At 43.3% G+C, this 13,180-nt stretch overlaps 1 protein-coding gene across 5 annotated transcripts in view; it reads left to right on the top strand.

Annotated features, from left to right (window-relative positions):
* LOC308571531 (leukocyte immunoglobulin-like receptor subfamily A member 2) overlaps positions 1–13,180 on the top strand; it is a 60,656-nt gene that overhangs the window by 36,962 nt on the left and 10,514 nt on the right. For 3 of the 5 annotated variants that reach the window (XM_081167115.1, XM_081167112.1, XM_081167111.1), the window contains exons 1-5: positions 4,081–4,198; positions 4,900–4,932; positions 5,904–6,190; positions 8,053–8,328; positions 9,810–10,088. In XM_081167115.1, coding sequence (XP_081023241.1) covers positions 4,167–4,198; positions 4,900–4,932; positions 5,904–6,190; positions 8,053–8,328; positions 9,810–10,088 — 907 coding nt within the window. In that variant the 5' untranslated portion in view covers positions 4,081–4,166. Of the gene's footprint in view, positions 1–4,080; positions 4,199–4,899; positions 4,967–5,903; positions 6,191–8,052; positions 8,329–9,809; positions 10,089–13,180 lie in introns of those variants that run through there. The other 2 variants (XM_081167114.1, XM_081167113.1) reach the window with 2 other exon arrangements.

Genomic DNA, 13,180 nt, shown 5'->3' with positions numbered 1-13,180 from the left:
AGGAGGGGGGGAGGCATCACCCCCCTCCCCCCATTTAAGGAAGATAGACTAAAGGATTCTGCCCAAGGCCTAAAACCACCAAAGTTGTGACATTTGCTACGGGGAAGGTGAAACCTGCCAATTCAGGGAAGTTCCTTCCTGGTCCCTTAACAGCAACCATCCTAAGACTGTAGCAGCGCCCGCATTCCTGTAAAAGAAGTTAACCTGTAATAAAAGAGCATAAAACAAAGGGAGGGTAGGGAGGGTGAAGCTCTGGAGCTGACTACGCGCTCTCAGGTAGGCTCCACCCCTTTTATCTATGCGAAGAGCTCCTCCCCACCACAGATAGGTTCATTAGAACTGGGGGTTGCCGGGAACCTCAAAGGGCTGTGATGTGGGGAGGCGGACCAAGAACTTCTGCCATTGTCTCAGAGATTGGGGTGCTGTGCGCGGCCACGCAAAGGGCGCCCTCCAGTTGATGGGAGAGCGGTCATTATGGAGTCACAGCTGTTGCTGTTCCTTTGTACCTGCGCTACTTCCTTCCCTTCCTCTGCTTCCTTCCCTCACACTGTTCTAGGGACAGAATGTAGTACCATTACATGCTTGCGCCAACTCTTTGACATCACCATAGATGCCATCTGCAGGGGGCCCTGTGTCAGGCGGCAGAGGGACCAACCCCCATGGCAGGTTGCCAGGAACAGATAAGACAAGGAAAAGTCCTCACCATCTGCTTGTTATTCAATATTCACAGAGACAGGCTTGGGAATGCGGCCTCTTGGAATAATGGAGTTGCCCCAAGTGACTCCCCACCCCCTTTTCTCCCACTTCATCATTTGCCACCTTTCCCCCTACCGGTGGTGCTGATGGCCCTCTGCCTCTGAGCCCTTTGCTCTACTACTTTCAATGCTCACTGGATTCTGGGGGGCAGGGTCTGGAATGCTTGCTAAAGACACTGTGTCCATCAGCTGTTGCCCTCCTCTTCCTCCCCCTCTCCCGTTATTTCCCAGCTTTCCCCTTCATCTGCCTCTGAGCTGTGACCTTTTTCAAACCCCTGTTATAATTCTGAACTATCTTCTTCTTCTTCTCTGGAAGGGTCAGGTGAGGGAGGCGGTCTCCACCATTCCTCTTCTGCCCAGTCCCTGACACCCTGGGTGCCCACAATTTTTTTACCATGGGAGCCTGACCGGGTGACTCAATGCATCACACGCTGCAGTGGGGGTCTCCATTGGGCCTTCCCACTGTGTGTGACATCATACGCGCATGCTGGGCACCCACAATGTTAGGTGGAACCCGGGGCGCTTCTCATTAGATGCTTTTTAAGCACATCTGATAAATTCCAAAATAAACTAAAATGCTGTTCCAGCTCATCAACACACAACAGCATATACCAGGAAGAATGGATGAAATTTAAAGATTACTTAGCTAAATATGTTAAGATAACTTAATTGGAAAAGCTTGCAAATATTAGATAGGCTTAGGATTTAAATATGTAAGGATAGGAATTAAGATGTTTAAAGCTAAATTAGAAAGAATGAAAGATGTTAAGTGTTCAAGTTAATTTTTTGAGAAAATTGATTTTGGAAAACTGTTAAAATGATATACTATACAATTACAGATAGGTAGCCGTGTTGGTCTGCCATAGTCAAAATAAAAAATTCCTTCCAGTAGCACCTTAAAGACCAACTAAGTTAGTTCTTGGTATGAGCTTTCATGTGCATGCACACTTCTTCAGATACACTGAAACAGAAGTTGCCAGACCCTTCTATATAGTGAGAAGGTGGGGAGGGGTATTACTCAGAAGGGTGGTGGGAATGGGAGATAGGCAGATAGCTGAGGTGAGCCTGTTGACGACTCTTAACGACTGTAATAGGTCTTACAGGAAAAGGCAAGGGGTGAGAAGGTGAGAAATGGCTTAGTCATGTATAATGAGATAGGAATCCAATGTCTTTGTTCAGACCAGGTCTCTCCATGGTTTTAAGTTTGGTAATGAGTTGCAATTCAGCAGCTTCTCTTTCAAGTCTATTTCTGAAATTCCTTTGTAGTAAAACAGCTACTTTGAGATCTTGTATAGAATGTCCTGGGAGATTAAAGGCTTGCAATTTAAAACCATGGAGAGAAGCAGTTTAGTTATGTTGACCACATGACCCAGAAAAGCTGTCTGTGGAGAAACGCTGGCTCCCTCAGCCTGAAGCGAGATGAGCACTGCACCCCATAGTCGCCTTTGACTGGACTTAACTGTCCAGGGGTCCTCTACCTTTACCTAAACCACTTTAACAGTCACAAGCTAAAATGCTGTTCCAGCTCATTTTAGTCCTGGGAGCTGTCATTTGTTAATGGTGCAGGGAATTGTAAGCTTGGGAGGAAATTACCCTTAAAAAAATGGCAGTTCTCGGCATTCTTTGGGGGAACCCATGACTGCTAAAAGTATTATAAGAGTGCTTAAAATGTACAGATGTGGAAGAGACCTGCCGACACGTCTGCTCAACCCAATGGCAACACATACGTGTTCTTCATATCCCAAGCACAATCACCAGAACATGTTATCAGCTCTCCTCACCACACCATCCTGTTATGCAAGCAATGTTCCCCGAATCTGCTATCAATATCTCTTATGGCAAGAACCAAGATTACTTGCAGTGTTTTGCCATGGTAGGCTGTTTGCTTTCTATTTATAGCTGGGAAAGAATCTGCTTCTAAACATTCTGTGCAAAGTTCTTCCCTTTGGCACTGAACGCTCCTTGGATTATTTCCCATGTGCCCAAATATTTACTGCCCGTTAGCCATCTTTATTTATTTGATAACTAACAGAATGATATTGCAACTGCAAGAATACCCTCATACTTTGTATTTGCCCACATGAGCAGGAGATACCAACACATTCCTGAAGCATGTGACTTCCATGGTAAAATGGTCACATTTTGGATACAAAATTTCATATTCAAAACTGGAAAATCAGCCAGATTTTATTTAAAAAGTTGGAACTATACATTTGAGCTATAATGCTGATAAGGTCTTTATTATTATTATTATTATTATTATTATTATTATTATTATTATTATGCAGGGGCCTAGAAAAGGGGTGGGTATTTTTCCCCCATCCACATTCCCATAGTCTCCACTAGGAGAAGTAGGAAAGTTGCAAATGATACCATGCTTCCCTGCCTCTGGAGCTGTAAACAGAAGGCAATGGGGTAAGTAGATGTGATGCCTTGTCTCCAGGGATAGGCAAATCTGTGATAGAATCATAGTTGGAGGGGGACCCGAAGGTCATCTTTTTCAACCCCTTGCAACACCGGAATCACAACCAGACGATTCCTGACAGACGGTCACCCAACCTCTGTTATACACAGATAGAGCTGGGTTAACCAGATTTCCACCTTTACAAGCAGCAAATTTCAAAATAGCTTTTGCCGATTTAAAGGCTTGCAATTTAATATTGGATAGCTGTATATTCCAGGATGCCGTTTCTGAATAAACCAACCCCAGATATTTAAACGTATTTTCCTGGTTTATGATGTGTTCATCCAGGTGCCAAACATGCTTTTTAGGGTACTTCCCAAATACAACGACCTGCGTCTTATTGTAATTGCATTCCTCGTGCAATATGAACTTAATTTCGCAAGCAGCCGTCTCAGGCCCACCTGGGTTCTAGATACAAGTACTAGGTCATCAGCATAAATTAAGACTGAGAGTTTTTGGTTGAGAATTGTGACAGGGGCAAACTAAGACCCTCCAGTCCTTTAACCATGTCATTAATATAAAATTTAAACAACAAGGGCACCAAAATGCATCCCTGTTTGACTCCAGTAATGGTCTTAATTCTAGTAGTAAGATGGCCCAACCCCTGTTTAAAACCTCCAGTGAGGAGATCCTACCACCTTCCACGGTAGCCAGTCCAGAAGTGAATTTTATTATGTATGTTTTCCATAAAAACAATTCTATGGCAATTCAAAACCCTGCTTTGTGCTTGATTTATTTGCATGCAATCTGATATATGGCTGCAGGAGATTGTTTAGATTGAAGGAAACTCTGAGAAGCTCAAGGTCTAGGGTGGGGTAGCAAATGTGGCCACTGTCAGCTTCCTGCCATTTCAGATGCAATCTAGGACCTCACAGAAAACATCATGCTAAACAGAGCAGAGGACAGCAGCTCTGGAACGGGCTGAAAGACCCCAACATTTCTGCATCATGATCCCCGTTCTCCCCATGGTGTTCTTTTGGTGAGATTTTTATATGGCAAAACAAAAACAAATTCCTCCACAGTTGTTGATGGGGGTGGGGGCAGAGGTTATAGAGATTTTTAAGGGAGGTGGCAAAAATCAGCAAAAGGTTCGTGGTAATAGGGTTTAGCCTTGCCAGTAGGCCTTTCCCCTGCTTTCAAAGCTGTGTTACTACAGGGAAGGGGCAAAGCCCATCTCAGCAGACGGTGGCGGCCACCATTTCCTTCCCCAGGACATTGGAGTAAAATTGTGATTATTTAGCATGTACTCTTCACATGGTCAGATGTATGCTGTGTGGGGTTTTAAAAAAAGGAAAAAAATGTGTTAATTGTGTGTTTGATAGGTGAAAGCCTTATAACGTGGGGCAAGGTAAAAAATTAAGCATGAAATAACATAATTTCTGGTTTATTGGCACCATTGGTGGCTTCCATTTGTGAATAAATAGCAGCTTGAGAGGGATGAAGGAAGTTGTCTTACACCGAGTCAGAACTTTGGACCATCTGGTTTAGCATTATTGACACTGGCTGGCTGTTTCAGGCAAGAGTCTTTCCAGAGCTGGGGACTAACCTGGGACCTTCTGAATCCAAAACAAGTGCTCTATCTCTTTTCTAAAGGAGGGAGAGGGCTAATTTGTGTTGGTGAAGGGGAGAAGAATTACACTATCTCCACCCACTAAATGTATGGTTCTTTCCTCTTCCCAGGCTCCTTTCTGGCATAAGAGGAAGTGTTCAAAGGTAAGACTACATTGAAGTTGAATGTGGCAGGAATGTAAGTTACTCCAGTAACTTTGATCTGTGGGAAGCTTTTAAATGGGCTCTCTGCATCTCTGTGTGAGAAAGTGAATGAGTGAGTGATAGAGATTCTCTTCAGGGCTAACAAGAGCTGTAGTGGTAAGAAATTGGGGTGGGGGGCTTAGGAACGGTTGCTGTTTCTGCAGCAGGGTCCTTGTCTCTAGTGTCTTGGAGCCATCCAATCAGCATGAAAGGGGAGCTTTTTAGCCACTGAGAAGGATACTTCACACTCTTTGTTCTAATTGGAGCCAATCAGAGAGAAAGGAGGTAAATCAGCCAATGAGGATTGACTCCTAGGATCACTCTGGAGAGGCACACAGGAAGAACACCAAGGCATAGCTATTCTGTATGCTCCAAAACTATGCATTCAGGAACACTGAAAACACAAAGTGCTTCACTTTCAAGAAAATGGTGTGCAAGTTCTGTTACAGGCAATGGCACTTCAAGGAAAATACAGCTGAAGTCACTCTTAGAGGGATGTTTCCTACAATATAAATGAGAGGGTTGCCAAAATCAGTGCAGATGAGGAGAAATTTTCTGCTGCCTTCTAAATTTTAAAATTGCTGCAGAAATGTGGAGAGTTGAATTCAGGATTGGAAGAAATGAGAAACTTAGAGAATCATAACTGAAAGATATTTCCATTCCTACCCACAATGCACCTGATGTAGGATCACTGAGGATCATTGTGGATAATTAAAATGGTGGCTATACTCAGCTCCTCCATTGCTCAGAGTCCTTTGCCTGCCGCTCTCTGGTAGGCCCGAGGGGGTCCCATGACAGAGACGGAGGCCTCTGAGTCACTTTGCCTGGGGCCACCACAAACTTGAAGGCAACCATATAGGGCTCCCATCTACTTCTGCTTCTACTTCTAATATTATTATTATTATTATCTTTTTCTTTCCTTGTTAACCCAGTGAGATCCTTTGCGCTCCCAATATCACATTGGAACCTAGTCTGGGAATCTTAGAGAGAGGAAATGCCACCATCAAATGCTGGAGTCCTTTGAACTTATTCATGAATTTTTCTCTGGAGAGGCACAACATAAGCCACGACATAACCATTGCCACCCAAATAGCCAGAGGAATGGCTGCATTTCACATCACTAATGTAAGCCGTGAACGTGGAGGGTTATACAGCTGTTACTATTACAGCAACCTATTTCGGTCAAATCACAGTGAACAAGTGAAGCTAATGATAATAGGTAAGACATCCACAGCAAAATCTTGCGCAGCATCCCAGCGAGGCCGGGCAAGGTAGAGGTTGCATAGTTCATTGGTCCAGGCTAGATGTTTTGGTCTGGTAACATGCTTAGAATGCACCTTCAGAGATTCACACTGAATGCTTTAAGCCCACAAGCACTTGCCCAAAATGAAAACTTGGAACTTGCTGCTAACCTCAGAGTAAACCCAGCTGGATTAAACAGAAGTTACTTTTTAGGATTGTAAAGTTAGCCATAGGAGGTGTGCCTGATTTTAATCCTAAATAACACCCAGGAACTGTCCTTTAACTTGGAGCAGTGTCCACAATGCTATGGTATTTGGCACTGGCTTCATGATTAGATTAGATTAGATTAGATTAGATGCACAGTCATACCTCATGTTACGTTTGCTTCATGTTATGTTCTTTCAAGTTACGTTCCGCAGTGACCCGGAAGTACCAGAAAGGGTTACTTCCGGGTTTCACCGCTCGTGTATGCGCAGAAGCGCCAAATGGCGCGTGTGCAGACACGCTACTGTGGGTTGCGCTCTTTTCATGTTGTGAACGGATCCCGTTCGCAACCAGAGGTACCACTGTATTACTCACCCTTCACCAGTAGGTCCCAGGCAGGTTACAATAATTAAAATTCAGAATTAAAAACAGTTAAAACAGATACCTTCAAAAGAGTAGGGTGAAAACTGTATCATGAAGAAGCCAGGTGCACCTCTGTGGGAAGAGAATGGCACAACAAATAGGCTGCCACAGAGAATACCCTTTCCTGAGCCACTGCCACCCTGAAAGTCTAAGGGAGGTAGAACTGCCAAGGGGCCTCCTCTTCTCATCTTAACACCTGAGATAGTCAGTAGGGAAGAAGGTGGTCTGTTTGGTGCCTAAGTTATTTAGGGCTTGTTCAGGGCTTTGAACACAAATGTGAGCACCTTGAATTTAGGTCTGGAAATGAACCAGCAGAAAATGCAGCTGTTTTAGAACATAGGATATATGAGTTCTAAAGGCAGCCCCAGCCAGTAATCTGGTCACTGCATTTTGGACCAACTAAAGTTTCTGAGTAATCTCCAAGGGCATAGAGTGCATTAATTCAACTTCTGGCACTTACTGTAGACTCTTTATTTAATTCCAGCATGCATTTTCATTGAATTCTGATTTTATAGTTATCAACACATATTATTTTTTTTAAAAAAATCATTGTATTGAGCTTCTTATACGCTGGTTAGAGACATTTCTAATTAAGTCATATATCATACCTCTGAACCAGTGGCGTAGCATGGGTTGTCAGCACCCGGGGCAAGGCAAGTAATTTGCGCCTCCTAACCCGTGGATTTGCGCCCCCTAACCCGTGGATTTGCGCCCCCTAACCCTAACCCCCAGATGTTGCGCCCGGTGCGGCCGGCCCCCCCTGCACCCCCCAAGCTACGCCACTGCTCTGAACCATCCCGATTTGAGCAGGACATGCCGGAATTACGGAAGCCATCCTGGCTTCTGGTTGGATCCAAGCAAGTCCCATTGTTTTGGTCCGGTGCTCTGGCACGAATCAGCTGGTTTGTGCCAGAGTACCAGAGCAAGGGAGCCTTGTATTTTGGTCTCACACTCTTGCATGAGTCAGCTGGCTGGGAAACCCAGCCAGATGGGTTATTATTATTCTTCTCCCATGAGAGCTTGGGAGCCAAATTGGTTTTGCACCCAATGCAAAACCATTTTTTTTTTAAAAAAAATGATTCTGGGCATGTGGGGGGTGGGGGTGGGAACCAGGTAAGTACAAAAGCTATTCAGGAGGTGTGTTTCAAGTCAGTGTGTCTGCACTGTCTTTTGCAAGGACTGAATTCCTCAAGAATCTTTGTCTTTGCACAGATCCAACGTTAGGAAAGCCTAATATCTCCTTCAGTTCCATGGATCAGATCACACTGGGAAGTAATTTCACCATCTGTTGCCAAAGCCCACATGAGGATGTGGAGTTCTATTTCCAAAATGCTAATACCCAGGTGACACATCAGACTATGGCAAACAATTTCATTGTCAGCAAGGCAGAGCCGAGGCATGGAGGGAATTACCAGTGCAGCTACCACCGTCATTTAGAACCCTTTATCAGCTCAGAGCCCAGCAGCTCTCTGTTGCTGCTGCTGACAGGTAAGTAGTCGAGCATCTTTGCATCAAGCATCGTTCTTACAAATACTGTAATAGGTTCAGATCTGTTAAAGTACAATAACACCCTTGTAAAGTATACAGTTTGGGGTTTTTTTCTCCTCCCCCTTTATTTTTCTCTTCTACACAGGTTCTCTTTCTCTTTCTCTTTCTCTCTCTTTTATTTACATCTCACAATGTTGAGTGCACATAAAATTATGTACTTTTTGAACTTTCAATAAAGATGTTTTTTTAAAAAAAGGAAAAGAAAGCTTCTTTGCAGGCACGTCCCTAACCTCATCTCTCAGTCTGGATTTTTCGTTTTAGCTTAATTCTAGCTACAGCATGTTCCAAATGTTTAGTAGCAAAATATCAGAAGGCTGTACATACAATGAGAGATCTCTCTGGGGGGTCAATGGACGTTTTTAATGTTTGATGTTTTATTGTGCTTTTAAATCTGTTGGGAGCCGCCCAGAGTGGCTGGGGAAACCCAGACAGATGGGCGGTGTATGTATGAATGAATGAATAAATAAATATTATTAGTGAAGGCAGCAAAGAAATACATTTAGCCATAAGCTGAGAGCTGACAAATATGAGTTTCATATACAGTACCAGCAACATGTTCATTTGGGAGACCCGAGGCCGGAGTATGCTAAGGGTTCAGGGGAAGGCAGTTGAGGAACTGCAGCAAGTCTCAGAAGATGCTACAAGACCCATGGCAGATGAAGGTGATTGACTACATGGGACTGGCTGAAATGACTGACAGAATCCGAGACCAGGGGAAAGAGACGGCGGAAGAAGATTGGAAGAAATTTTAAATTTATCTTAAGAAATATTGCAAAATTAATGAAGGTTAAAATGTTGTGGTTATATAAAGTAAGGGATTACAGCTGTTAAAGATTAAGTAAAAGAAAAGGAAAGGAAAAAAATTGGTTAAATTAAGGGGAAGGATTTGCTGAAATAATTTTGGGAATTGGAATGCAGAAAGGGGAGGTATGGGGAAGTCGATGAAGTAAGTTTAAGAGTAAGTTATTAAGTTTATTAAGTTTAAACTTAATAAATATTTATAAAAAAAATACAAGACCCAGAGCTCCCTCTGAAGAGGAAATGGTTGCTAAACCACTCCGTTGAAGCTGAGATTTAAAGGCAATCTTGTGGAAGGACGAAAGGATGTAATCAGCTCCACTTACAGGCAGCAGATGGGATATATGATCTGTGAGTTTATGGCAAAAGGCTGAAGCTCACTGAGAAAGCAGAAGGTCTAAGTTCGAATCACTGGCACCTTCAGGTAGGGCTGGGAGAGAAACCTTGGAGAACCAGGACCGGCCAGTGTAGACAATGGTCTGACTTTGTGTAAGGCAGTTTCCTATGTCCCTGTGTCCACACACATTGCTGTTGAATGCTAAGGTGGAGACACCTGCCTCTTTCCACTCTTTACAAGCATGCCATGATGGGCCACCTCACATCTCTTTTTCTTCTGCATGCAGATCTCAGCTTAAGCAGACCCAACATCTTCCGAAGACCCAGTGATTCAATTGCCCTGGGGGGACGTGTGAAGATACAGTGTCAACCTAAAGATGGAGCCACCTCATTTTATTTTTATAAGGCTGGAGGCTCAAAAGCGGAGGGGCCCATGCCTTTTCCCTCAGGTGAACTTTCCATTAGTAATGTCAGCCTGGAACACAAAGGGAATTTTAGCTGCATCTATGGACGGAAACCTTTCCTCGTCTCAAAACTGAGTACATCCCTGGAGCTTCTCGTATCAGGTATAGTATCTTATTTGGTGTGTCCTGAACTTATCACATCATTTAATTTGCAGTGCCTTTGAAACTTAAATACAGTGGTACCTTGGGTTACAGACGCTTCAGGTTACAGACTCCACCAACCCAGAAATAGTACCTCAGGTTAAGAACTTTGCTTCAGGATGAGAACAGAAATCGCACGGTGGCAGCAGGAGGTCCCATTAGCTAAAGTGGTACCTCAGGTTAGGAACAGTTTCAGGTTAAGAACGGACCTCCAGAACGAATTGTTCTTAACCTGAGGTACCACTGTAATTCATTGCTTTTAGCCTCTTTCCATATGAGCCTACCTGGACCCTGAGATCATTTTCTGAGGCCTTTCTTCAGGTGCCTCCACCTCAAGAGGTCCAAATGGTGGCAACACGAGAAAGAGCCTTCTCTGCAGTGGCTCCCCATCTGTGGAATCCTCTCCCCAGGGAAGTTCACCTGGCGCCTTCATTATACACCTTTAGGTGCCAGGCAAAAACTTTCCTTTTTAACCAGGCCTTTGGTTGACGTGTTTGACGTCCTATACCCTTTTAAAATGTGGGGAGGTTTGGGGGGGAGGGAGCATTGGGTTGTTGTCTTTATTTTGATGATATATTATGTGCTTTTATATTCTGCTTTTGTTTTGTGATCCGCCCTGAGACCTCCAGGTATAGGGTGGTATATAAATTCAATTAATACTAATACTAATACTACTAATACTAATACTAATACTAATATAAGACATGAAAGTCTCACAGGGTGATGTCCAACTAAGCTTGGGTATCAATGGCCTTTGTTTAGTTTTATATTAATATTTTATTATAAACATACAAACAAACATAGTATTATTACAATCAAACATTCACTCATTTATCATTTATTTCTAAAGCATCCTACATTAAAATGGTGTCTTTGATGTTCTATAGTACACATATAATATTGTAGAGTTTCCTAAAATTTTAAGCATTTACATTTCTATTGTGTGTGTGTGAGAGAGAGAGAGAGAGAGAAAGAGAGAGAGAGAGAGAGGAGAGAGAGAGAGAGAGAGAATTTTACCTTTGTTTGCTTGCTCTTTTGGATACATAGACAAAAATACTGTGATGGTTTTTTTGTGTTTTATTTTGATTATTTGAGATGTTAAGGGAGAAATACAACCTGCAGAGGCTAGCGGATGCAAAATGACCTGGCCAAGCTAGGGCCATTAAGAAACAATACAGGGCCATTGAGATCCCTTAACAATGCAAGAGAACTGTCTCCCCTCCTTGCTCTGAGGTGTGAACAGAGACTGGGTTTGGAATGTTTGCCAGGGTAACTGGTCGAGGTGACAGGAAAATAAAGGTTTTTTGAGCAAGGGTTGCTGGGGAAAATAAGAAGGAAGAAAGTCTGGGACCCATCTTGGGAAGGCTGGCAGGGAGAGATGCCCTGGACTGCAGGGCTGCACTGCTATGGGGGATCAGCCCCTCCTGCATGCAGACTGAAGGTGTAAATAGGTGAATAAACCACATTTCTTAAAGCTATGACAGTCTCCAAAGGACCACAGACCCTGGGTGAGTGCCTGGAACCCCATGGGCTCTTGCAGAGAGATGGGGAGCCACCCAACCGTGCAGTGACAAAATAATAAATAATCCGCAAACCAAGAAAACAAGAATTTCATAAAACAGAAACAGCTACTAGCACCATTTACACAGAGGACAGCTATAAACCTTAGCGTTCTCAATTTTAAAAACAGTTAAAATAGGCATTTTTAAATGTATTTATTTAACCCAGAGGCCATGTGTCCTCTGTAATTTTAGGGTATGCCTAAATAAATAAATATATGGAAGTGGAAGACAGGAGTGCCTGGCGTGCTCTGGTCCATGGGGTCACGAAGAGTTGGACATGTCTAAATGACTAAACAACAAACAAACAAACAAACAAACAAACAAATATTATTTATACTCAGCCCACCTGGCTGGGTTTCCCCAGCCACTCTGGGCAGCTCCCAACAGAATATTAAAAGCACAACAAAAGCGTCAAACATTAAAAACTTTCCCAAAAAGGGCTGCCTTCAGATGTCTTCTAAAAGTCAGATAGTTGTTTCTTTCCTTGACATCTGATGGGAGGGCGTTCCACAAGGCAGGCGCCACTACTGAGAAGGCCCTCTGCCTGGTTCATCTGGTTCACCAGCTATGGCCATTCCTGAACAGAGATAGCCTGATCCCTGTGGCCCATTCATTCATAACCTCAAGGCTGGATTACTGCCACATACTGTACTCTAGGAGTGGCTGTCCTTGGTGCTGATTGGGAAGCTCCAGCTGGTGGGCAATGCAATGGCTAGGCTGCTTATGGGGGCGCATAGCTGCCAACATACAACACCACTGTAAAAAACAAACCAGCTGCACTGTCTCCCCATCTACTACTGAGCCGGTTCAAGGTCCTTGTGTTAATCTGCAAAGTCCTGGGTATCTTAAGGACCACCTGAACCTTTATATCCAGCTTCACCACTGAGGTCATCTGCATGGGCATCACTGGTTGTCCCCAAAATTGGCAAGGCTCACCTGACAGCAATATGAAGCTGAGCTTTTAGTGCCATCAGCCCAGTCCTGTGAAATGCCAATAGAGATTCAGTGGGTCCCTTGAAATGCCGGCCAAAAATTATGCAGGCAGGTAAGAACATGTATTTCTGTAACAGCTAATTGATGATCTCTGGTTTAAAATTTTACCCAGTTCTTATTCCATATAGGTATTATTGTTGTGAGCTGCTTTGAGTTTTTTATGCTCTAATTTTTAAATAATTTTTTTAAAAAAACAAATAAATAATTTTTAAAAAATAAATAAATAGCCCCGACTGAATTTTCTTTTGACCAAGCTGAGTTGTTGGGTGGATGTCTATGATCAGAAGAGCAAGTGGTTGTCACCTGCCCCTTATTCATTACTATGGCAGAGAAAGGTTCAAAAAAAAATAAATTCCTTCCAGTAGCACCTTAAAGACCAACTAAGTTAGTTCTTGGTATGAGCTTTCGTGTGCATGCACACTTCTTCAGATACACTGAAACAGAAGTTGCAAGATCCTTCTATATAGTGAGAAGGTGGGGAGGGGTGTTACTCAGAAG

This window comes from Podarcis bocagei (assembly GCF_964188305.1).
Source record: "Podarcis bocagei genome assembly, chromosome: 13".
NCBI lineage: Eukaryota > Metazoa > Chordata > Lepidosauria > Squamata > Lacertidae > Podarcis > Podarcis bocagei.
Note: the sequence above shows the minus strand (reverse complement) of the source record. Positions and strands in the feature narration are given on the sequence as shown.